At 35.1% G+C, this 27,988-nt stretch overlaps 1 protein-coding gene across 4 annotated transcripts in view; it reads right to left on the bottom strand.

Annotated features, from left to right (window-relative positions):
- TASP1 (taspase 1) overlaps positions 1-27,988 on the bottom strand; it is a 293,567-nt gene that overhangs the window by 25,451 nt on the left and 240,128 nt on the right. For all 4 annotated transcript variants that reach the window (XM_028112987.1, XM_028112988.2, XM_028112989.2 and 1 more), the window contains one exon: positions 19,633-19,706. In XM_028112987.1, the coding sequence (XP_027968788.1) occupies positions 19,633-19,706 (74 nt within the window). Of the gene's footprint in view, positions 1-19,632; positions 19,707-27,988 lie in introns of those variants that run through there.

The raw sequence follows: 27,988 nt of genomic DNA, 5'->3' as shown, positions 1-27,988 counted from the left end.
TGTGTCTCAATGGTTTTTATGGGACTCCTATATGTACATAATTAAATTTACTTTTCTCCTGTTAATCTGTTTTATGTCAATTCAATTAACAGACCAGCTAAAAGAACCTAGAAGGACAGAGAAAAAATTTTCCTCCCCTACATTTCAATAAAGAATTCTATGTGACTCTTTAAGCCAGCTCATCCCAAATGTTAATGCCTTCCTTTAATTCTAGCCACACTCAAACTACTATAAAGAGTGTCCTCTTATTTTATTTTAATGCTGAAGCCTCAGCTCCTTTTGCTGGTTCTTCCTCACCGCACCAACAACTAAATGTTGGGGAACGTCACGGCTCAACAGTTGGACAACTTTTCCTCTGCTCATTTTATAGAAATGTATCTGTAAAATGTTTTGGACATAAAGTGAAGCATCTGGTTGCACTGGAGAAAGAGGAAAGAATAATAACTCTCCAGACCTACTCCTCTAACAGTTACCATTCCATTTCTTTACTTCCATTTACAGCAAAGTTCTTCAAAAGTCTTGTCTGTACTTGTTACCTCAATGTTTCTTCCTTCTGTTCTCTCTGTAAATGCTCTACAATCAGGTTTTTGCTTTGGCCACTCCAGTGAAACAGTTCTTATCAAGGTAAGCAATGCCTTCCAATGCTAAATCCAATGTTCTGTCCTCAGACCAAATTTCATGGTACTAGACTACTGCATCTGATTAAATTGGTCACCCTCTTCTCTTTGAAATACTTTCTTCTAAATTGTACTTATTTCTTTTTTTGTACCAAATATGGTTACTGAACAAAAACATTGAAAAAAAATACATAAGCAAAAATGCTAGATTCAGGAACTTGTTGTATCTAAGAGGTCATCATATTAAAGACTAGGTCTTCCTATCTAACCATATGGCATTGGAAATGTGTAGAAATTTCAATGAAAGTATGTTCTATTAAGGGATTATTGGGACTTATTACTAACTGCCTATTAAGAGCTTGTTTTGCCAAGATCTTCCATTTTTATCCTTAAAATACACATTATAAACATTTCTAATGAAGCAATGTAGTTGGCAGTTCTAACTATTCAAAATTTTACCATAATATCCATAAGAACTATCAGTGGAAGAAATCAGGGGGTTATTTGGTTTTTCATCTGTTACAGGAGAGACATTTAAAACAATATCAATTTTCTATTTCAAGTGAAGAAAAAGCTGTTTCCAAGTACTTTGAGCATCTCCTAATGGCAAATTGTTAATATAATCTTCATAGTAAATTAAGTTTCTTTTTACCCCTTCAACACTACAGAAGACAGTGTATTTCAAACATGTATAACGCAGTGATAACAGCTCAAGAGCATAAAAGTCAATCATCAGTACCTACCACTTAACAGCATCCAGAAGAATTTGAAAGGAATGTAAATAGAGAGAATAGCTCAACCGTATCCAAATGTCTCAATTAGTTATTACCAAAATGTTAAGTTTTCACCAATTTACAGCACTGCTTTACCTATAGGACATAAAAGTCATACATTGCAACTATCTTAAAAGAATTTTAATCCTAGGATTAGAAAGATTGGATACCCCAAGATAAAGGTTTTAAAATGACAGAAACTATATTTTATGAATGCATGGTATTGAAATGAAAATGTACTCTAGCAGATAGACTTTGCTTAGGGTTCAAAAGCTACAACATGGATCAATCTCAAACACCTGTGAGTGAAGCAGGCCAGGTGGAGGACTGTCAAAGTGGAGTGGCAGGCCCCACCAATAGGGTGGCTACCAGTGTTGTCAAATCTGCTCTTAGAGGATAAAACAAATCAGAAGGGGGAAAAATCATATTTTTATGTAATATTTAAAATGTTTAAATCCTGTACAAAAATGTTATTAAAATTTGTATTTTGTGTAAATTAAATTTTTTACATAAAACTTTCATTTTAAAAAAGCTGATCTGCTGATGAATCCAGCTTTTGATCTCAAATCTGAGGTTACTGGGAAGGAGAGACAGTGGGGACAAAATGTATCCAAACAACAGTCTAGGCTCAAAGTTCTACCCTAAGCCTTGACATGGAATCACTCACTAAAGATGCAACTATGGAAAGCCTATACATGCTAAGTCTTGGGTGGTCATTAGCACCTCCCATATACTATATGCTTGGCAGATCCAGCTCCTGTCACTCACCAATTTAATGAAATAATGTAATGAAAATTCTTATAAAATCAATGGGTGATACTGAATATTTATAATCATAGAAACCAATACTTTGTTTTGAGTTGGGAAGTTAACATGAAATAAGAATGATGCCTCAAGACACAAGAAAAATCTCAAATAAACAATCTAACTCTAACACCTAAAGGAACTAGAAAAAGAAGAACAAACAAGGCCCAAAGTTAGTAAAAAAAGGGAAATAATAAAGATTAGAGCAGAAATAAATAAAACAAAGACAAAAAAGAAAGAAAAAGAAAACATCAATGGGAACAAGAGCTGGTTTTTTGAAAAGATAAACAAAATTGATAAACCTTTAGCCAGACTCACCAAAAAGAGAGGGAGAGAACACTCAGATAAGTAAAATCACAAAAGGAGATGTTATGGCTGATACCACACAAATACAAAAAATTATAAGAGATTACTATATAAAACTATATGCCAAAAAATTGGACAAACTAGAAGAAATGGATAAATTCCTAGAAACTTACAACCTTCTGGGACTGAATCAGGAAGAAAGAGAAAATCTGAACAGATGAATTACTAGTAACAAAACTGAATCAGTAACCATAAATTCCCAATAAATGAAAGTCCAAGACAAGATGGCTTCATAAGTGAATTCTACCAGACATTTAAACAAGAGTTAATACCTATTCTTTTCAAACTATTCCAAAGAAATAGAAGAGGAAGGAATGCTTCCAAATTCATTCTGAGGCCAGTCTTACTCCTATACCAAAACCAGACAAAGACACCATGAACAAAAAAAAAAAAAAAAAAGGAAGAAAATTACAGGCCAATATCCCTGATGAACATAGACGTAAAAATCCTCAACAAAATATTAACAAACCAAATTCAGAAATATTCATCAAAATCAAGTGGGATTTATTCCAGGGATGCAAGGATAGCTCAGTATATGCAAATCAAACAATGTGATACATCACATCAACAAAATGAAGGATAAAAATCATATGATCATGTCAATAGATACAGAAAAAGCATTTGACAAAATTCAACATCCATTCATGATAATTCTCAACAAACTGGGTACAGAAGGAACATATCTTGACATAATAAAGGCCATACATGACAAATCCACAGCTAACATCATACTCAACAGTGAAAAGCTGAAAGCTTTTCCCCTAAGAACATGAACAAGACAAGGATGTAACTCCCACCAAATTTTATTCAACATAGTACTGGAACTCCTAGTCCTAGCAATCAGACAAGAAAAAAAGAAATGAAAGGCATCCAAATTGGTAAGGAAGAAGCAATACTGTCACTATTTGCAGATGACATACTATATATCGAAAATCCTAAAGACTCTACCAAAAAACTATTAGATCTGATAAATGAATTGAGTAAAATTTCAGGATACAAAATCAATATACAAACATCTTTTGCTTTTCCATACACTAATAACAAAATAATAGAAAGAAAAATAAAGAAAACAATCCCATTTACAACTGAATTAAAGAGAATAAAAACTAGGAATAAATTTAACCAAAGAAGTGAAAGACTTCTGTAGTAGTCAAAAGTGATAACATCGGAAAACTTCCCTTCTGGCTAAAACAGTCATTATCAAATAGAGTTAACAATATTGTAATAGCATTGTTTAGTGACAGATGATAGCTACACTTGTGGGGAACACAGCATAATGTATAGAGAAACTAAATCACTATGTTGTACACCTGGAACTATTGTAACATTGTGTGTCAACTATACCCAAATAAAAAAGTTTTTTTAATAAAAAAAATAGTGAAAGAGCTAAACTCTGAAAACTATAAGACACTGATGAAAGAAATCAAAGGTGACACAAATAAATAGAAAGATATACCATGCTCATGGATGGAAAGAGCTAATATTGTTAAAATGTCCATACTATTCAAAGCAATCTATGGATTCAATGCACTCCCTATCAAGGTACCAACAGTGTTCTTCACAGAACTAGAGCAAAAAAATCCTAAAATTGTATGGAACCACAAAAGACCCCAAATAACCAAACTAATCTTAAGAAAGAACAAAGCTGGAGGTATCATAATCCCAGATTTCAAGATTTACTACAAAACTATAATAATCAAAACAGTATAGTACAGGCACAAAAACAGACACATAGAATGCACACATATAGGGTCAATTAATCTATGACAAAGAAGGCAAGAATACAATGGAGGAAAGACAGTTTCTTCAATAAATGGTGCTGGGAAAACTAAACAGCTGCATGCAAAAGAATGAATATGGACCACTTTCTTACACCATACTAAAAACAAACTCAAAGTGGATTAAAGACCTAAATGTAAGGCCTGAAACCACAATACTCCTAAAAGAAAACACAGGCAGTAATCTTTTGGACATCAAGCTTAGCAATATTCTTCTGGATGTGTTTCCTCAAGCAAGGGAAACAAAAGCAAAATATACAATCGAGACCTGACATCAAACTAAAAAACTTTTAGCACAGTGAAGGAAACCATCAACAAGACAAAAAGGCAACCTAATGAATGGGAGAGAATATTTGCAAATGATACATACAATAATGAGTTAATATCCAAACTATATAAAGAACTCGGAGTGCCTGGATGGCTCAGTCAGGTAAGCGTCTGATTCTTGGTTTCAGCTCAGGTCAAAACTTCGCAAGTCATGGGATCGAGCCCCATGTCAGGCTCTGTGCTCAGCATTGAGTCTGCTTCAGATTCTCTCTCCCTCTCACTCTCTCAAATCAATCAATCAATCAATCAATCTATCTATCTAAAGGATACAACTCAATGCTAAAAATAATCCAATCAAAAAATGAGCAGAAGACCTAAATAGACATTTTTCTAAAGAAGACATTCAAATGGCCAGCAGACAGATGAAAAGATGCTCAACATTACTAATCATTAGGGAAATTCAAATCAAAACCACAATGAGATATCACCTCTCAGAATGGCTAATAACAAAAAGACGAGAAATAACAAGTTTTGATGAGCATGTGGAGAAAAGAGAACCCTCATGTACTGTTGGTAAGAATATAAATTGGTACAGTCAATATGAAAAAACAGCATGGAGGTTTCTCAAAAAACTAAAAATAGAAGTACCATACTATCTAATAACTCCACTTCTGGATCTTTATCCAAAGAAAACAAAAGCACCCTTTGTTTATTGCAGTGTTATTTATAACACCCAAGATATGGAAGCAACCTAAGTGTTCATCAATAGATGAATGGATAAAGAAGATGTGGTGTATATACACACAATGGAATATTATTTAGCCACAAAAAAGAATGAAGTTTTGCTATTCACAACAACGTGGATGGACCTAGAGGGTATTATGGGTATTATGCTAAGTGAAATAAGCCAGGCAAATATCATATGATATCACTTACATGTGGAATCTAAAAAACAAAACAAATGAACAAGTAAACAACAACGACAAAAAGAAACAGACTCATAAGTAGAATAACTCATAAATAGAATAAACAGACTCATAAATAGAATAAACTGGTGGTTGCTTAAAGAGAAGGAGTTGGGGGAGGGGCAAAATGGGTGAAGAGAATTAAGAAGTACAGACTTCCAGTTACAAAATAAATGTCATGGGGATGAAAAGTACAACATGGAGAATATAGTCAATAATACTGTAATACACTTATGGTACCTATTTCATAATATACATAATTGTTGAATCACTGTAGTGTACACCTAAAACTAATTTAATATCATACATCAACTACACTGCAATTAAAAATTTTACAAATTTTCAAAAAACAAGAAAAGATTCCTTTCATTTGCTTTATAACCAAAAGAAAGAAAACAGCATTCTGTAATCATTACTACAGATAATAATATTATTCTGTAATAATATTATTACAGAATTATTACAGAATTATTACAACCATTACTCACTCACTGTGGGTAATGAGGGCAATCATTCTCAAGGACACTTGTCTCAGTTACATGCCATGATCGTCTTGTAGGCAAACAGTCTGCCTTGGGAAGGTACATATTTACCTAAAATGTTGGGTACTAAAGGTAACAAGATAACACTCTAATGTTCAACTCACACCTGATGTGAAGTATGTAGACTGATGACTATGTAACTATGAAGAAGTAGGGAAAGTAATGTTTCATTCTTTTTCATGTTGCTATAACAACAACAGCAGCAACAGCAACAACAACAAAAAGGCTTATTCACTTCACCTCAACTAACATCCAGTGTTTACAGGTCCAGGTGATAGACATATTTATCTTTGCAAAGATCTAACCCTACACCATGATTAAAATGAGATTTATGTGGATAAATACGGCTAATACCTCTGAGAAGATTTATGCTCTTGCCAACATGGTGAATTCTCTCTTGTTTATTCTCCTTATTGCTTTGAAGCAATGTCAATGAATCATTTGGAAGAAATTGATGGAATAAGACTTATTAGGCAAAAATAAAATTACCGATTGCTCTTAGAAATAAACTTGAGGCTGAGGAGACCTCTGTCTCAAAGTTTGTTTTTCACACATTCAGTTTTAGACAGTCTTCTCCTGTTTGCCTAAAGGACTTTCTAAATAGACCTAAAGGGATCCTCCTGGCAGTCCTAACAGCATGGAAAAGAAATGCAATTTTTCTATATTTGAAATTCTGGGCAAGCTTGAAAGGTACAAATAAAATCACTGATTAGCCACTTTTCCTTGTGTTCTACAAGCGCATCTGGCAAATTTAGCTGTCTGGGATGTTTGCTTAGTACACAGCTTATTGGTGGTGCCTAACCTACCTCCCTGAGGCAACTGCCTCAGGGAGGTAGGTTAGGCAACCTGCCAAGGATCAGGTTCCTTCAGTTATCAGGCTCCTTCAATATGGGGACTAGATTGCCAAAAGCAGTTAAAATTTGGTTTAGACTAAGGCCAACTTGTATCTAGGTGATCTTCATAAATCTAACATATGGTCCAATAAATCCAGTGACTGAATTCCACTGGGTACCATCATGGAGCTCTTTTAAGGAATTCATGGGCAATATACCCCTAGGTGTTCCACCGTCTAGTGCTCAATAGAATCTAAGAAGGCTGCCTGTATGTTGAAGGGTCACACAAGAGAAATTCAGCAGTAGCTAGTAGCAACATTTTTCCCTCCTTTAAAAGAAAAATTATTCAGTGAGGTGAGCTTAACAGAAAACCTGCAGGCAAATCTTAGAGTAAATAAAAAACTGAAGTTTGTGATGCTATCAAGCTGGTAGTCCTCTAGTCAGACAGCTTTTTGAAAGGGCATTACTGTCAAATTAGCCTGAACTGCAGGGCTGGAGGGTATGTGTGTGTGTTCTTGTAACTTCAAACAATTATTTTGTTTTTCTGGGATTTCTGAACTCACTTATTTTTCTGGGGTTTCTGAATTCACTTGGCAGTTGGTTTATATTTACGAGTTAGAGTTACATTTTGTCAAATGGAATAACCGCCACCATCTCCACCAGAGACGCAGGATGAAAATTCAGGCGGTACTACTCTTGTCACAGACAATGTAAATGGCACCTTTGGGAGTAGAATTACAGTGTAAAGAAGGCTTTGGAGCCGTGGAAGCCGTGAAAGCCTTGAGAAAGTCACTACAACTTCTACCACCACCACCATCCCCCATCATCATTCATGTAGCTCTAATATATACATACATACTTCAGCTATATTATTCAATTAATTTTCAGGATGCTATGACAGCATCACTAGTATTCTCACTTTAAATATGAGGAAACTGGGACACCTGGGTGGCTCAGTCAGTTAAGCATCTGCCTTCGGCTCAAGTCGGGATCCCGGGATCCTGGGATCAAGTCCCGCATTGGGCTCCTTGCTCAGCAGGGAGCCTACTCCTCTCTCTGCCTGCCGCTCTCCCGGCTTGTGCGTGCTCTCTCTCTCTCTCTCTAACAAATAAATAAAATCTTAAAAAAAAAAAATATGAGGAAATCAAGGGTCAGAGTTGCAACCTGCCCCAGGTTATAAACAAGCAGGAGCTACAGGATGGAAATCCAAGTCTGGCTAACTCCAAAGCCCATTCTCTTTATCATTACACCACAGTGCTACTTAAAGACAGGCCTGATAATACCTTTCCTTAGACTTTTAAAAAACAGAGGTTTGATTCAGATATGATAAAATGTCAAGATGTTAAGTAAAGCATTATCACTTTTGACCATTCGTATAACCATGAAACTGAAACCAAAACCTCTACAGAAAATTTTCTTTTCTTTTTTTCTAAAATAGTTTCTTTTTTTTTTTTAAGATTTTATTTATTTGTTAGAGAGAGAGAGAGAGAGAGAGAGCATGGGCGCACAAGTAGGGGGAGGGGCAGGCAGAGGGAGAAGCAGACTCCCCACTGAGCAAGGAGCCTGATGGGAGACTTGATCCCAGAACCCTGGGATCATGACCTGAGCTGAAGACAGAGGCTTAACTGAGCCACCCAGGTGTCCCAATACAGAAAATTTTCATACAAAATATATTTCTATTACATTCCAAATTCCCTCGTGCTTCTTTTCTTGAAGCAACCACTTTTGGATTTCTTTCATCTAGCATACCTTATATAAATGGAATAATCACAAAGTAGTCTTTTGTTGTCTGGCTGTATTCACTCAATATAATGTTTTTATTTTTTTTAAAGGTATAGAAAAAAATTTATTTAGCTTGTGAGGATTTACTTTCACAGTGGCACAAATTCTTGGCATAGAAGACCTTAAAGCTTTATAAATTGCTTTAATTAGGTAAATATCTAGGTTGATATTATGAGGCCATCAAACATTGTTAGAAAAAGTTAATGGTCTCAACACCCCAAAGTCACCTGTTTTACTTAGGTTATACTATTATCTTTTAGAGAAGATACACTTACATAGCAAGTTATACTTATGAATGAAAAAATGCTAAAGGATTACAAATAGTAGGGTAATTATTTCATTGATCCTCATCCAATTTCAGAAAGATCATTTTCCTAAAGCACCAATTCCGCCTAATACAATTCTTTCCATCTCTAAACACACTGAAAAAAAGTGAAATTATAGAAAACTTATGATAGCACACTAGACACTGTGTGCTTTTAACAGTTCAACTGGCAATACTTGATGACCAGGAGTAAATTCATAGACTTAATATTTTAAAATGTATACTTTAATAAATATAAAGTATATAAACAATTAGGTAAGCTTGTTGAAGAAGTTGACCAAGATAAATTAGAAGATACTGGTATCCATCTAGATTTTTTTTCATTTTTTTCAGACTATTTTATTAAAGTTGTTGAATGTATACTTTCTTATTTGTCATTCTGGAAGTCCTTTACTGTAAAGACAATTCTTTTATCTGATAACCATAACAGCAGCCACATTGCTAGTGATTATTCCAGATCTCCATGTTGGATACATTCAATTTCTTCTTGAGACACAAGTTTCCATCTGAATTTCTGAGGCAATGTTTTTATAAATCCTGCAATGTTGTCTTATGAACCCTGCTATATCCACAAATCTGGTGATTTATTCCTTTAGTTGTGTGAAATTGCAGAAGGGAGAGTGGTATTCCTACTGATCTCAAAGTTCTGATATTACTGGGTTTAGGATTGTCTCTTTCACCAGAGGACACTGCCTTTATATAGTAACTTTATAGCGAGTCTCAAAATCAGTTAAGTCCTCTAACTTTGGTCTTTTTTAAAGTTGATTTTTACAATTCTAGGTCCTTTGCATTTCCACAGAAATTTTGAAATCAGCTTGTCAATTTCTTATTTAAAAAACTACTAAAATTTTTATTGGGATTGCTTTGAATCTATGGATGAATTTGGAAAGAATGGCTATCTTAACATTATTGAGTTCAATCCGTGAACATGCATATTTTTCCATTTCGTTATGTTTTATTTCTCTCATCAAGGCTTTGTAGTTTTCAGAGGACAGGTCTTGCACATCATTTGTTAGAATCATTCCATGTCATCTAAGAATAACTACAGTTTTTACTTCTTTTCCAACTTTTGTCTTTTATTTCTTTTACTTGCTTTATTGTACTGGTTAGGAATTCTGATAAAATACTAGATAGAAGTAATGAGTGGACCTCCTCTTTGTCTGTTCTCAATGTTAGAAAAAAAGTGTACAGGATTTCACCAATTCGTATGCTTTTAACTGTAGGTTTTTGGTAGATGCCTTTTATCAAATTGAGGTATTTATCAGATTTCTGGTATTGTAAGGATTTTTATCATGAATGGAAGTTGAAATAAGGATATGATATCTAGATGATCATACGGTTTTTCTCATTTGTTTTGGTTAATACAGTAAAGTACAGTTTGATATTTTTAATAGATTTGTTGGGATATTTTAACAGATTTGTTCACATATCATAAAACTCACCCTTTAAGTGTTCATTTTAGTAGTTTTAATACATTTGCAAAGTTGTGCAGCTCCAATTCCAGAACACTTTTATCACCTCAAAAAGAAACTCTGTACCCATTAGCATTCACTCTCACACTCTCCTCCCCCAGCAACCCTAGCAACCACTAATCTACATTCCGTAACATTTCGTTTATCCATTCACCAGTTGATGGGTATTTGTAGCTATTATGAATAATGCTGCTATAATATATCTGTGCACAAGTGTTTGTGTGGTCATAGTTTCAATTCTCTTGGCTATATATCTAGGAGTGGAAATGCTGAGTTATATAGTAACTCTAGGTTTAATTTTTTTTTACTGCTTCTATAAACAGAAGATACCGAATTTTGTATCTTTATTTTCTACTTGCTCTTCCTAAATTCATAATTCTGAATTGAACTCTTTGGATTTTCTAGGTCTACATCATATCACAAAGATACTGGTGCCTTTTTGTCTGTTCCTTTCTTTTCAGAAGTTATACCTCGTTTCTTTCTTTCCTTTTTTTTTTTTTTAAAGATTAACATATTAAAGGGGCACCTGATGGCTCAGTTGGTTAAGTGTCTGCCTTGGCTCAGGTCACAATCTCAGGGTCCTAGTATTGAGCCCCACATCTGGCTCCCTGCTCAGTGGAGAGTCAGTGGAGAGTCTGCTTATCCCTCTCCCTCCGCCTCTCTCTCCACTTGTGCTCTCTGTCGCTCGCTCTCTCTCTCTCAAATAAATAAAATCTTGGGCACCTGAGTGGCTCAGTTGGTTAAGTGCCTGCCTTCGGCTCAGGTCATGATCCCAGAGTCCCAGGATTGAGTCCCATGTCAGTCCCATGTCAGGCTCCCTACTCAGCGGAGAGTCCACTTCTCCCTCTGCCCTTCACCCAGCTTGTGCGTGCTCTCTCTTTCAAACAAATAAATAAATCTTTTTAAAAAATAAATAAATAAAATGTTTTAAAACTTCCTTTTTTTATTGTTAGTCACCATACAGTACATCATTCATTTTTAATGTATACTATATAAATAAAATCTTTTTTAAAAAATAATTAACTTATTAAGAATTCCTGCACCTATGTTTAGGAGGGGTATTGGTCTGTCGTTTTCCTTGTAACATGTTTGTCAAATTTTGATACTGAGGTTACGCTCACATTATAAAATGGGTTGGAAAGCATTCCCCCTGCCTTGTTTTCCCAAGATAATAGTTGAAAGATTGTATTATTTTTTCCTTAAATGTCTGATATAACATACCAGTGAAACCATCTGGGGATGAAGTTTTCTTTGTGAGAAGATTTTGATTATAAATTCAATTTCTTAATTATATATATGCTTATTTCCAACTTTCTGTGTTAGATTCCATAAGTTGGGTTTTTTCAAAGAATTTATGAATTTCACCTAAGTTACTGAATGTAATAAAGTTGTTCATTTTATCACCTTATTATCCATTTAATGTCTGTAGGATCTATGATTCTACACTAATATTCCTCTTTCATTCTTGGTATTGGTAATTTGTATTATTTTCTGTTTTCTGACCATTCTTTCTAAGGTTATTTCAATTTTATTAACTTTTTTCAAAGAACCAATTTATGGCTTTGTTGATTTTTCTCTATTTTTAATTTTCTACATTATCTTTTTTTACTTTTATTTTGATTATTTTGTATTTATTCTCCTTAAAGCTTAAGATGGAAATTTAACATTTATTTAAATTTTCTCAAAATAAAATAAAATAAAATAAATTTTCTCCTCTAAGCATTTAAAGATATACTTTTTCTTTTAATGTTCTCATTGTATCCTATAAATTCTGACATGTTGTTTCCATTATCATTCCATTTGAAATAATTTCTAATTTCTTTTGGTGAGTATTCCTTATGAACTTGAAAAGAGTAACTTGTTGAGTGTGGTGTCTGTAAATATCACTTAGGTCAAGTTGGACCATAGTGTTGTTCATACACTCACTAATTTTTATTCTACTTAATACTGAGAGAGGGATGTTAAAATTTCCAACCATATTGTAGATTTGTCTGTTCCTCCCCTATAGTTCTCTCAATTTTTGCTTCCTTTACTAGGTACATACATCATTAGAATTTTTATGTCCTCCTGATGAATTGGCCATATTATCAATATGTAATGTCCTGCTTTATCTTATAATGTTTCCTATGTCTGACATTAATATAGCCACACCAACTTTCTTATGTTTAGTGTTTGCACATACATTTTTTCCATACTTTTACTATCAATTTTGTCTGAGTCTATTTAATGTGCATTTCTTATAAACACTATATAGTTGGGTCTTCTGAGATTGTTTTCAATATGAAAATCTCTGCCTTTTAAATTGAGTGTTTAGTTTATTCATATTTAATGTAACTATTGCTAAAATTGAGTTTAAGTCTTTCAGTATTTGTTTTCTATTTGTCTCATATGTTCTTTGTTTTTCTATTCCTCTTTTCTGACCTATTTTTTGGTTGAGTATTTTGTAGTATACTTTCTTATATGTCTTGTACTGATTTTTTTATGTTTAAATTTGTTATCTTAGAAATTAAAAAGCATCCTTTACTTATCTCAAACTACATCCAAATACTAACATACTGTCTTATAAACAATGTAAGAACTTTACAGCTATATAATTCCAAATGCACATATCTTAGACCAGTTGTTATAGTTCCACAGGTCAGACACTTTCTTCAGTTTCTTAAATTCATTTTCCATTTTGTGCTCAAGTTTGGACAATTTATACTGACTGGTTCTCAAGTTCACTAATCATATTTTCCACCTCAATCTCCTGTTAAGTCCATCAAATAAGTTCTTTGTTTCTGATATTGTACTTTTCAGTCATTCCATTTCCATTTTGTTATTTCTTTTTATAGTTATCAACTATTTTATAATCCTTCTCCACTAATTCCAACATCCAGGTTATCTGTGGGGATAAGCTTCCATTGACTGATTTTATTCTGCTCCTTCAGAGGACTCATAAATTTTTTTAAAATTTTTAAGATTTATTAATGTATTTATTTTAGAGAGAGAAAGGGTAGGGGGAGGGGCAGAGGGAGAGAGAGTCTCCTAAAGCAGACTCCCCGCTGAGTGGGGAGCCTAACGCAGAGTCAGTCCCAGGACACTGAAATCATGACCTGAGTGAAATCAAGAGTTGGCTGTTGGGGCACCTGGGTGGCTCAGGCATTAAGCATCTGCCTTCGGCTCAGGTCATGATCCCAGTGTCCTGGGATTGAGCCCTGCATCGGGCTCCCTGCTCAGCGGGAAAGCCTGATTTTCCCTTTCCCACTCCCCCTGCTTGTGTTTCCTCTCTCACTGTCTCTCTCTCTGTCAAATAAATAAATAAATAAAATCTTTAAAAAAAAAAAAGAGTTGGCTGCATAACTGACTAAGCCACCCAGGTGCTCCAGAGGACTCCTAATTTTTATTGTATGCCAGACACTGCATGTAAGAGAACAGTAAATTATATTCAAAATAGATAATATTTATCCTAAGAAAATGGCAAACTCCCTCCCTCTATGTTAGGACTCTGAGTCAGTCTAATCTCTAGGTGAGCTGGTTCTGCACTTTGTGGTAGTTTTAGATTTAGTTCACTATTGGCTAATATTTTGAGGTCTGGATCAGGAATTTCCCTTAAGCAAGGTCTGGGATCTGAGCCCTGATGAGATTCTGAAGACTTTTCTATGTCTTATAATCCAGCTGCCCATATTCTAATCATGGGAGATTTCTCTTTGTTATAGCTGAGCCACCAGATTTCTGGATTGCTTAGGTTTCTCTTTGCTCTTGATAACCTCCCCCAGCTTTCCATGCCATGGCATATTTCTTCACCCTGTTGCCCAGGCACTAGACTTCAACTGTATGCTGCCTTGCCCTTGAAGGTCCTATATACCTTGTAGGAATAAGGAAGGTTTCTTCTCATTTCTTTTTTTTATCCCAGCCTTTTCTTGCAACTGCCTTGTATTTGATAAAGGGCCACTATACCTCAGGGAGATGTCTCTCAGTTCTCCCGCGCTACCTCCAGTCTTTCTTTGGCTACTGCCATGTACTTGGTGCAAATCCTACACACCTTGATGAATCACTCTCAGTTCTTTGCCATGTTCCAAGCTCTTGGTGTGCTCATTTGGTGAAGGCTTCATAGGGAAGAACTGGTGGTGGGTGCAAGACTCACCCTGTGACTGGGGCTTCTTAGGATTTTAATCTGTCACACCACTCACATGAGGCTATAAATAGTTCATTGAAAGTTTGGCTGGTTTCTCTTTATATTCTTCTAGATCAGTTTTACTCCTCTTCCCATTGTTCTGCCAGAAATAAATCAGTCAAGAGGTTTTTTCTGTCCTAAAAGTCTTTCTGGGCCTTAGTTCACTTAGGTTTTTCTAGCATATTCAGTTTTTTGGATGCTTTCTTAAATTTATGATTTTATAGTTTATCCAGCTCATTCTCATTGTTGGGGGTAGGAGCAAAAGTGTCTTCATCTTAATTGGGAATGGAAATCTCTTTCTCAATTCCTTTGATAACTGCTTCTTGTTTACCTCCCATTTTATATTTGTCTTCCTCTTATGATTTTATTTGAGAGGTACATTAAGCCTAACAAAAAATTCTCAAAAATCCCATCTGTTCTAACCCTTCTAAATAGATGTTTATCGAGATTTTTTTAAAGCCTCAGAAACTATCTTCAAAAAAAACAAAACATGGTAAATACACTACATTGGGATTGCAAAAATTGTACTGAAAATTGAATAGCAATATATCTGCTTATGTAATCTGGAATGTAGAATTTAGAATTTTGCAGATTGCAGATTGGAGGCAAGTATCTAGGATCATAATATATTCAAATATCTATAATATATATAATATATCCATAATATATCAAGGACTAAATAGAATCCAGTCAACCATATTCAGAGAGACAGATTTTATTTCTTTGTTGTTATCGTACTTTATCCCAGAAAGGACTTAAGGCATAGTAAGGTATTCTTATTCTCATTTTACAGATGAGGACTCTTGAGTTCCCAAGAGGCAGAGTGATCACACTAAATAAACAGAGTTGGGGGAGAACCCAGGCTCCAGCTACCTGGCACTGCACTCATTCCAATACTTATTCATTTCAAAACTTATCAAATGTGCCATAATATCCAAGGGTGATATATTTTTAAAAATTTCTATGCAAAAACAATTTCAAAATTACAGAATAGTTCAAGGAACATCCATACATCCTTTACCCAGGTTCACCTATTGATAACATTTTGCTCTATTACTTTGCTATCTAACCATTCATCCATCCATCCATATATTTTTTCTGGACCATTAAGAAGATACTGTATATATTATGGCCCTCTATCCCTAAATACTTCAGTGTGTATTTTCTAAGCGTGAAAATATTTCTTTATATACCACAGTACAGTTATAACAAATTTAAGAATGATACAACACTTTTTACTATCTATATTTCAATTTTGTAAATTGACCTAATGATGCATTTATAGCATTTTTCCCCTCCCATGTAGGATCTAGTCTAGGATCAAGTATTGCATTTAGTTGCCAAGACTCTAGTATTATTTAATCTGGAGCATTTCCCTCAGCCTTTGTCTTTTATGACACTGACATTTTTTAAGAATATAATCCCTTTTTTCTTTCTTCATAGAATGTTCTTCATTTTAGATTTGTCTGATGTTTCTTTGTGATTAGATTCAGGTTATGCACTTCCAGATGGAATACTACAAAAGCGATGTTGTGTCTTTCTCAGGTTATCACATCCAGAGGCAAATGATGTCCATCTGCCCCTCACCAGTCACATTAATTTTGATCACAAGGTCAAGTTGTTGCCTGGTTTCCCCATTATATATATATTATTTTTTCTGCAACTAATAAGATATCTGTGGGGAAACACTTTAAGACCATAAAACAGCCTGCTCTTCCTCAAGAATGAATTTTTATAACAGTATTTTCACTACTGTTATAGAAAGTTATAAAACTGTAAAATAAACCTAGGTTTCACTTATTACACTTCAATAAGTTCCATGCCAGTTTTAACATCTGTTTTTATTACAGTAGTCCATGCACACTGGGTGTTTATTAAAAACTGTTCATTAACTACTATCTGGGCAGGATATAGGCAATCTGATTTTTAAATCCAACTGGTATCAATGCCCTAATTTTGGTTTAATAAAAAAAAAATCTCTAACTTATGCTACAGAAGGTTTAGAAATTAAATTAAAATGATATAATTAAAAGAATGTTCTATATGAAAAAGAGAAGAAAAGAAAAGAAAGAAATTTGTAAAAGAACCTACCTCTATTTATTCAAATTGTATATAGACTCTGGTTACAATAATATTTATTATCCAGCTTTTTTTAAGCACTATGATTTTGAGGTGAGCTTTAATTCAAGGCCTTAACTTAGACTGAACATAGCTAGCTTATATAAAATGTTCAAATGGCCAGGTGGCTTTAGTTTCTGAGTTTGGTAACAAGAAGTCCAAATTAAAAAAAAAGAAACGAAAAAAACTTTTTAGAAATAGTTTTTAAATTTAAAAAATGTGTGTGCTTTGTTGTTGTTGGTTTTGTTTTAGTTTTAGTTTTTAAATATGCCTTCTTTCTCATTTGCTACCATGGATCTCAATATTATGTGAGAGCATGTTTCACAAACCAGTCATCATGCTGAACGGGCATGCCATTAATTCAACAACTTTTTCATAGAAGTCAGGAAACCAGAGGGGTAGGCCAAAAGCTTACTTTCTTATAAGGAATACAAACTTTGCTATAGCCGCTTTCTCTTTTGAGCCCAGCTTCTCATTTATAACATTGTCTTACTTGCAATACAATAAAATTCCAGCCTTTATGACAGAAGAGATGGGTTTTTTTGATCAATAGAATTCAGCAGCCAAAGCATTAGTGTTTTGGGGTTTTTTTTCTTTCTGGAAAGCATTTGCAGCCACAGGCTCAAAGGAGGAAGAAAGGGGGAGGGATTAACTCTCTGCAAGGAAGGTCAAAAACATAATTTACAAGTGAGGCAAGAGGAGCAGCTGTATCTGTTGGCCCAATCAAGACTACCAGCTGGAGAATTTACCAGCAATATGAAAACCACGTCCACCAGATGTCAAGCAATGCAACTAGAGGCCAAACATCTTTGGGCTCAATGTAGGACTCTCCACTCTCTTTACTACCCATATTTCATGTTAAATAGTAAGGTGTCTTCCACAGGCCACCAGCAGGGATAACTAGAACATTTCCGCTCAAGGGACTTAATAACATGATGGTGTACCCCCATCAGACTACACTGGCTTCAGTACTAAAGTCTACCTCATATATGTTCCTTTATTAAAAAGCAATTTTAGCTTAGAGTCAATATGTAAGGGGTGAGAGAAACTTAAATGGCTGCAAGCCATTACTGTGGCTTCTCAGGCTTATTTTATAGTTGGGAATGGTTTTGTCATTGGGAAGAAAAGAATGTTCTGAAAATACTTTTTTGAATAACCATTTTTCCACTCATTCTTTAAGCCTGTGCTGTTCAATACGGTAGCCATTTCACCACATGTGGCTATCTAAATTAAAAATAAGTAATTTAAATTAAATTTAAACTAATTTAAAATTCTGTTCCTCAGGCATACTAGCTGTATTTCAGGTGCTCAACAGCCACATATGACTAGTGGCTAACCTACTGGACAACACAATATAAATATAAAACATTTCAGTCATCACCCAAAATTCTATTAGGCAATGTTACTCTAAACTCAAAAATCATCTTTATTTTCTGTTTGTTTGTTTGTTTGTTTGTTTGTTTATTTATTTATTTATTTTTGAGAGAGAGAGAGAACAAGTGGGGAGGGTGAGGAGCAGAGAATCTTAAGCTCGCTCCACGCCAGCAGAGAGCCCGAACACAGGGCTTGAACTCACAAACCTGAGTTCATGATCTGAGCTGAAATCAAGAGTTGAATGCTTAAGAGACTGAGCCACCCAGGCACCCCTCAAAAGTCTGCTTTAAAACAAGCAGCTATAATTTCCTTCTGTATATGCTATGAAACAAGGCAATTTCCGTGCAGTCTCCTATAAAATAAGTCTACTAGTATAATATGAATATTGTATTAGGTGAGGGTAAGACAAAGAGGAGGAGAACTCAGTAACATTGTTACAAATATAAGCCAATCTTTGTCTGATGAAATGCTCTTGATGCTACTGGCTTGCTGGATAATATACAGAGGCCAGACTGGATGGGTTAGTTAAGTAACAAATAAATTAGCAATAAACTGACATGTATCCTTAATTTGTTACATGTATCCTTAATTCGTTAATGATTCAATCTATATCAGACATTTATATCAGAAGTTTCCTTACTTATATTTCCAAATGTGCAAAATAAATTATGTCCTTTAAAAAAGAGGCTGCCCAACTTCACAGCTTTGCAATTGAGGTACTTAATACCAAGTAAACATCATATGCCACAGCTGTTTCTAAAAATTTTATGAAGAAGAACATGAATCCAGTATAAACTAAAATCCATAAATTATATTTCTTATATAGACTCACCCATCATGGATGCAGGGAAACCAAGCAATGCATGAGAAGCTGTGTATGTCTATGTGATTGTGACTCACTGAGGGATGCATGCCACAGGCACGTGTCACACAGAGTACAGACCTTTGACTCTGCTCACGAGGACACGGTGCAAGGGCATGCCAGAACACACCAGAGCACTAGACAAGTCATATGTGCAAGCACCTCAGCCACCTCCACCCTTGCACATGCAGGGTGATGTCTAGGCACTCAGCTTTCTTTACCTCAGTTTCCTTGATCTATTCCAACACTCCCTGCTAAATCACTCAGCCCTGTCAGCCCATCAGCTCTACTCCCATTTTCTCTTCCCAATCCCCAGTTTCTTCTTTTCCAGTTATTCACGATGGCTGAGGAAGAACAAGGTGAAAATAAAGGGGGTGGGGGTAGTGTTTCCTAATCTCCCCTGCTCTGTCATCAAAAGCTAAAAAGATCTGCTGTTTCTCTTTGGGATCATTAACTGTTCTTAATCAGATTCTCATAAAGATCACAGAGCTACTGCTCAACAGAGGCTGAAAAAAATACATTTTTATCAACTTCAGTGGTTAGAGGTTCATGCAACAGCTGCAAGGTTTTCAGGTTATGCCCCAGTTTTCCCGCTTACCTTGGCTTTCCCATCCTGGGCTGACATATATCCAACACACATGCTCTCTGTCGTGTGGCTCCAAAGAAATTCCACTGCCATGGAAGAGAACACAAATAGGCACATTCAGATCACAGATGGAAAATAAATCTTTGCTTTTTAATAGAACAGTTAAAGATGGCTTTATATTTTAACACACTCAGTTCCCTACTTTCCATTTGGTCCTTCATAAATGTCAAGATGATTTAGTACTCAAAACTGTGTAATGCCATTTACTATGAAATGAAAAATGTATTTCTTTCTTGTCAAAACTTATGATTATTACATGTAAAATAAATGCTCTTCTGTTTGAAACCTGTAGCCTTAAACACACACATGCACCACATACTCATACATACAGTACACAATGATTTAGCATATGTAATATTCCATAATGCTGTTTCCGTAGTTTCCTTTACCACTAACACACACACACACACACACACACACACACACACACAATCTTGGTTTCTAAATACCATTCTCCATAAAAAGGAACCAAGATTCTTTGAATGGAGAATGTTCATTCCAGGGCTGGGGCAGAGAAAATATAAAATGAATCTGGAACATCTTATTGTGCCAGAAAGTAAGGAAGTGCTCAAAGAATGATGACAACTTATCAAAATGACCCAGACGTCAGCCTGAAGGGGCTCCCACCAGTCAAATCAGTGTCAAACTAAGTATCAAAATAAATAGTAATGAATTATCACCACTGAATAAAATAGGAACCAATGAGCCCATACTAATGCAAATAAATAAATGAATAAATAAATGGGGGAGAAGAGAAAGCTCTTCCTTGTAGCAGAATGCCAACTAACAAATACACAAGAAATAACAAGAGTTAGAAAACCATCATGGTTGCTAAAATGGGTGACAATTTGAAGAGGAGCAAACTATTTACATAGTCTCAAAGTATCTCTCCATGAAGTCCTTACTAAATGTAACGAGGGAGTTTAAGTTCACTGTGGAGAAACCAGTGAAGCCCCCCTAATCAAATGATCGAAACTCACATCACCAGTTAAGGGAAAATCAACACCATGTGCCTTCTGGTGAGACACTGTGGGACACACCACCACTTCTGTGGTACTTCTGCCAAAACTGCAGAACCCAGACTGCATGAGGAAACACCACACAAATCTGATACAGGAACACTACTAAATAACCGGTTTGAACTCTTCAGAAATCAAAGTCAACTGATACAAAGGAAGTTGAGATAAAGGAGATATGATAACTAAATGCAATGTGTTATCCTACATTGGTCTGTGGGGAGATGTCACAGGGACATTATTGAGACAACTGATGAAATTTAAGAAGGGACTACAGATTAGGTAATAATGCTGTATCAATATTAAATTTTATTATTTTGATAACTGTATTGTGATTATTTAGAAGAATGGCCTGTCCTTAAGAAATATACACTGAAGTGTTAGGAGTAAAGACAGCAGACATCCACCTTGACTTCAAATAGTTCAGAAAAAAAAAATACATGTTTCAGTGTGTGTGTGTGTGTGTGTGTGTGTGTGTGTGTGTGTGTGTGTAGAGGGAAGAGAGGAGAAGGAAGGAGTAAGGATGGAAAAAGAAATGGGGTAAATAAAAACAATGGGTGAATCTGGGTAAAGGAATAGTGGGTGTCCCTTGTACTATTCTTGCAACTTTTCTGTAAGTTTGAAATTATATCTAAATAAAAAGTTACAAAAAGAAAAATCCACAAACATACAGAGATACACACAAAACTCTGTCACCTTCAAGTATATATACTTTCAAAATTCTAAATTTTTTAAAGGCATTTTTTAAGTTTTGACGTACTTCTCCAACAAAAATTTCAAAACTCCCTGATAATAAAACTGCATTGCTCAAGACTAAACCCTCTGGGTCCCAGGCCATCCATCTGTTTATATCTCTGAGCTAATTAAGCCTGAAGACAAGTGTTTGAGTTGAGATACAACTGTGGGATCAGTGATCCTAGACTCTGAAGGCTTTGCCAGACATGTGGGGAATAAAGAAGCAGTAAGGGGCAAAACTGAGTTCCTCAGATACGTGGCTCATTCCCTCATCATTAATTAATTATCAAACCTGCCAACCTGCTCAACAGACGCTCCAGTGAAGAGTGCAGGAAAACAGTGTCACGCAATGAAGCAAGTTCTCTTCAACAGATGTTTTTTCTTCCTCACACATCTGCTTTGAACTTCAAAAAAATCTTGAAGTCCAGAGCAAGGTCTGGGATATTCTAAATTGCCTAAGAGAGCACAGGCATTCAAGTCTTACTGAATTTCCTTAAAGTACTGACAAAGTAATTGTATTTAAATACAAAGTTAAGGCATTTCTAAAATTGTGACTTCTCCTTATTCCCCAAATGTTAAGGTGGCTCATGAACTAGCCATGGAAAGAAAAATATATGGAAATATAGTTGATCTAATTATAAAGGTAAAGGATAAAAACATTACACTTTATTTTTAAAGATACAATTGTGCTTATTTTAAATGCATTATTCTCTCTAAAAATGTAGCCTGCTTTAAGGAAATGTAATATATAAAAAAATTCAGAATTATGAAACAGGATAAATTGGGTACAGTGACTGACTTCATTAAACAATAGTTTTATATTGAAGGATTTACAGTGAAGTTTCTAGACATAGTTTAGGAGTTCTTAAAGAAAGTAACTGTCTAGAAATTCAAACTTCATTTATTCTTTTCACAAACATTTATTACCAAAAAATGTATTTTTGCAATGTGCATTGTACTGACACACTATTTTTAATGCCTACAATTCAAATATGGATGTATGATTTACTAGTTCAGGCTAACTTGAGAAATCAACAGTAATCGTTTACAATTTAAATTATAGAATGCTTTTGAAAAGAAATCCTGTTTACTTAAGTGTATGTCTTAAGTTAATTTAACAAAATATTTCTTGATCAAGGGCTTTAGGGAAGCAGGAGAGAGAGGAACTAACAATGAGAATCCATCATATGCCAGGCACTGTCTCTTGTAATAGAACACAGCAAGGCTTGGATGGGGAACCTGAGGCTAAGAGCAGGTAAGTAACATGGCTTAGGTCATTTTAGTAAGTGCACAAACTACAATTCAAACAGGACTTTGGATTCCAAAACCTGGTGACCTTCCATTGTTCTACTGCTTTGAAATTTACACAGTTTAAAAGATTTATAATCAGTGTTGTATATTGCAAGGATTAAATTCATTAAAAATACCAAAGGACCAACAAAACATCAAACACAACTCTTAGGTATCTCTTAAAAAAAGCTTTTATTTTTATTTTTTTAGAATATATTTTAATTTTAATTTTTATTTAAATTTTAGTTAACATACAGTGCAATATTGGTTTCTGGAGTAGAATTCAGTGATTCATTATTTACAAACAACACCCAGTGCTCATCACAAGTGCCCTCTTTAATACCCATCACCCATGTAACCCACCCCCACCCACATCCCTCCATCAACCCTCAGTTTGTTCTTAAAAACAGTTTGTTCTCTATTGTTAAGAGTCTCCTATGGTTAGTTCCCCTTTCTCCTATTTTCCCCCCTTCTCATATGTTCATCTTTTATGTTTCTTAAATTCCACATATGAGTGGAATCATATGGTATTTGTCTTTCTTTCTCTGAATGACTTATTTCACTTGGCATAATACGCTCTAGTTCCATCCACGTCATTGCAAATGGCAAGATTTCATTCTTTTTGATGGCTGAGTAATATTCCACTGTGTATATTTACCACCTCTTCTTTATCCATTCATCAGTTGATGGACATTTGGGCTCTCTCCATAGTTTGGCTATTGTTGATAATGCTGCTATAAACACTGGGGTGCGTGTACCCCTTCAAATCTGTATTTTTGTATCCTTTGGGTAAATACCCAGTAGTGCAATTGATGGGTAGTAGGGTAGCTCTATTTTTAACTTTTTGAGGAACCTCCATACTGTTCTCCAGAGTGGCTGCACCAGCTTGTATTCCCACCAACAGTGCAGGAGGGTTCCCCTTTCTCTGCATTCTTGCTAACATTTGTTTCTGTGTTGTTAATTTTTGCCATTCTGACAGGTGTGAGGAGGTATCTTATTGTGGTTTTGATTTGTATTTCCCTGAAGATGAGTGATATTGAGTATCTTTTCATGTCTGTTAGCCAACTGGATGTCTTCTTGGGAAAAGTGTCTATTCATGTCTTCTGCCCATTTACTAACTGGGTTATTTGTTCTTTGGGTGTTGAGACTGGTAAGTTCTTTATAGATTTTGGATATTAACTCTTAAAACTGTAACAAAACCCAGGGGCTACAAAAGACAAGATCAATACATTTGACTACATTAAAAATGTTTATGATATTTCCTTTTGCCATATGGGGGAAAAAGGTCAAGAGATAAATGACACACTAAGGAAAATATCTGCAATTTGTAGCACAGAAAAAGGGCTAATTTTCTTCATATAAAGATTTGCCACAAATCAATGAGAAAAAAATAAAGGAATATAATTGGCTCTAAAACATGAAAAGATTTTCTACATTTCTCATACTAAAAGAAATGCAAGTTAAAACCACAAAATACCATTATTCAACTATCAGGTTATAGATATCAAAAGTTTGAAACAACATTATGTTAGCTGGGGGTGGAGAAAAAAGCACTCTCACTTACCAATTATGGAGACATGGTCATTTGAAAATATATCCTTGCAATTTGTGGTAGTTATGCTCTATAAGGTTGCCATGAACACTGAATTAGCAAACACTGAGCCATTGCTCCTAAGGGAAATATAGGGTTAGGTTCCTACAAGCCTCTTGTCACAATATTTTCAATCAGTAAGTAACCTTATTCTATGTGTTTCTGTATAAAACATCTTATTTAATATATTTTTCTTATAAGTAATTAATTATATATGATCTTTCTTTATAACACAACATAAGCAAAGAAGAGTTTAACATTTTCCTGATGCTGGATAACCTGCTTATGAATTTCTTTGGTTTTCAGCCTCACAATAATGCTGTCCCCTATGCTCTGTTCATTGGTCATTATCTCATGAATCCACAAGTTGAGTACTTTTCCAGCTTTTCCATGGCTTCATCATGCACCACAGATGTTACTTTAGCAGTTTCTGGAGCAGCCTCACATACAATTCAATGAATTTCCTCTTCCTTTTTCTGGATGTACAATATTGTTGATTCATTAACTTTGAACTCATAGCCAACAGCATTATAACTCTTGCCTGAAAGAAGCTTATCAAACACACGTTTTCTCCACTAGACAGCACAACCTCCTTGCACAAAGAAACACTAGGCAGGGGCGCCTGGGTGGCTCAGTTGGTTAAGCGACTGCCTTTGGCTCAGGTCATGATCCTGGAGTCCAGGGATCGAGTCCCACATCGGGCTCCCTGCTCAGCGGGGAGTCTGCTTCTCCCTCTGACCCTCCCCCCTCTCATGTGCTCTTTCTCTCTCTCTCTCTCTCTCATTCTCTCTCTCAAATAAATAAATAAAATCTTTAAAAAAAAAAAAAGAAACACTAGGCAGCACTTCAGCACTGTGCTTGGGGGTCACTTTATTTTTTTAAATTTTGCTAAGATTTTAATTTTAATTCCAGTATGCTAAGATTTTAATTTTAATTCCAGTAACATAGAGTGTTATATTAGTTTCAAATGTACAATATAATGATTCAACAATTCTATACATTACTCAATGCTAATCATGAAAACTGTGCTCTTTAATCCCCATCACCAATTTCACCCATCCCCCCAACTGACCTCCCCTCTGGTAACCATTAGTTTGTTCTCTATAATTAAGAGTCTTTTTCTTGATTTGCCTTTCTCTCTCTCTTCTGTTTTTACTGTTTCTTAATTTCAAAATATGACTGAAATCATATTGTATTTATCTTTCTCTAACTTATTTCACTTAGCATTATACTCTCTAGCTCCATCCATGTTGTTGAAAATGGCAAAATTTCAATCTTTTACAGCTGAATAATATTCTATTATACATATATACCACATCTTTACCCATTCATCTATCAATGGATACTTGGGATGCTTCCATAATTTGGCCATTGTAAATAATGCGGCAATAAACATAGTGGTGCATGTATCCCTCCATATTAGTGTTTTTGTATTTTTAACACTAGTACTATGAATGCTGGATTGTAGGGTAGTTGTTTTTAACTTTCTGAGGACCCCCCCATACCGTTTTCCATAGTGACTGCACCAGTCTGCATTCCCACAAACAGTGCAAGAGGGTAATTACATGTTTAACTGCTGGAGGAACCTCCATACTGTTTTCTACAGTGGCTGCACCAGTTTGCCTTCCCACCAGCAGTACAGGGGGTTCCTTTATCTCCACATCCTTGCCAACACTTGTATGGAGTTTAGCCATTCTGACAGGTGTGAGGTGATATCTCATTGTAGTTTTGATTTGCATTCCTCTGATGATGAGTGATGTTGAGCATCTTTTCGTGTGTCTATCAGCTATTTGTATATTTTCTTTGGTGCAATGTCTGTTCATGTCTTCTGCTCATTTTTTAATTGGGTTATTTGTTTTTGGGGTGTTGAGTTTTATACATTCTTTATATATTTTGGATACTAACCCTTCATCGGATATGTCATTTACAAATATCTTCTCCCATTCTGCAGGCTTTTAGTTTTGCTGATTGTTTCCTTCATTATGCAGAAGCTTTTTATTTTGATGTAGTCTTAATAGTTTATTTTTGCTTTTATTTCCCTTCTCTCAAGAGATATCTAGAAAGAAGCTGCTATAGCCAATGTCAAAGAAGTTACTGCCTGTGTTCTCTTCTAGGATTTCTATGGTTTAAGGTCTCACATTTAGGTCTTCAATCCATTTTGAATTTATTTTTGTGTCTGGTGTAACAAAGTGGTCCAATTTCATTCTTTTGCATGTTGCTGTCCAGTTTTCCCAGCATCATTTTTTGAAGAGACTGCTTTTTTCCCATTAGATATTCTCTCCTGCTTTGTGGAAGATTAACTGACCATACAGTTGTGGAGTTCTATTCTATTCTATTCATTCATTTCTGGAGTTTCTATTCTATTCCAGTGATCAACGTGTCTATTTTTGTGCCAGTTCCATACCATCTTGATCACTACAGCTTTATAGTACAACTTCACATTTGGAATTGTAATACCCCCAGCTTAGTTTTTCTTTTTGAAGATTGTTTTGGCTATTCAGGGTCTTTTGTGGTTCCATACAAATTTTAGAATTGCTTGTTCTGGTCCTGTGAAAAATGCTGTTGGTATTTTGATAAGGATTGCATTAAATCTGTAGGTTGCTTTGGGTAGTATGGATATTTTAACAATATTTATTCTTCCAATCCATAAGCATGGAATGTCTTTCCATTTCTGTGTGTTTCAGTCTCTTTCAACAATGTTTTATGGTTTTCAGAGTACAGGTCTTTCACCTCCTTGATTAATTTATTCCTGGTTATTTTATTATTTTGGGTACAACTGTAAATGGGATTACTTTCATAATTTCTCCTATTGCTTCATTATTGTGTATAGAAATGCAACAGATTTCTGTACGATGACTTTGTATCCTGTGACCTTACTAAATTCATTTATCACTTCTAGTAGTTTTTTGGTGGAGTTTTTAGGGTTTTCTGAATATAGTATAATGTCATCTGCAAATAGTGAAAGTTTTACTTCTTCCTCACCATTTTGGATGTCTTTTATTCCATCCTCTTGTCTGATTGATGTGGCTAGAACTTCCAGTATTATGTTGAATAAATGTGGTAAGAGTGGATATCCTTGTCTTATTCCTTATCTTAGGGAGAAAGCTCTCAGTTTTTCATCATTGAGTATAATGTTAGCTGCGGGTTTTTCATTTATGGCCTCTGTTATGTTGAGGTATGTTCCCTCTAAACCTACGGTGTTGAGGGTTTTTATCATGAATGGATGTTGTACTTTGTCAAATACTTTGCATCTATTGAAATGATCATATGGTTTTTATCCTTTCTCTTGTTGATGTGATGAATCATATTGATTTGTGAATACTGAACCACACTTACATCCTGGGAATAAATGCCACTCGCTCATGGTGAATGATTTTTTTAATGTGTTGTTGGATCTGGCTTGCTAGTATTTTGTTGAGGATTTTTGCATCTATGTTCATCAGAGATATTGGTCTGTAGTTCTCTTCTCTTGTAGAGTTTTTATCTGGTTTTAGTATCAGCTAATGTAGGCCTCACAGAATGAATTTGGAAGTTTTCCTTCCTTTTCTATGTTTTGGAATAGTTTGAGAAGAAGAGGTATTAATGCTTCTTTAAATGTTTGATAGAATTTGCCTGTGAAGCCATCTGGTCCTGGACTTTAGTTTGTTGGGAGTTTTTTGATTACTGATTCAATTTC

This window comes from Eumetopias jubatus, unplaced genomic scaffold (assembly GCF_037043125.1).
Source record: "Eumetopias jubatus isolate StellerSeaLion01/CBP00866 unplaced genomic scaffold, mEumJub1_p1.0 scaffold_9, whole genome shotgun sequence".
In the NCBI taxonomy this organism is placed as follows: domain Eukaryota; kingdom Metazoa; phylum Chordata; class Mammalia; order Carnivora; family Otariidae; genus Eumetopias; species Eumetopias jubatus.
This window is presented reverse-complemented; position numbering and strand designations above follow the sequence as displayed.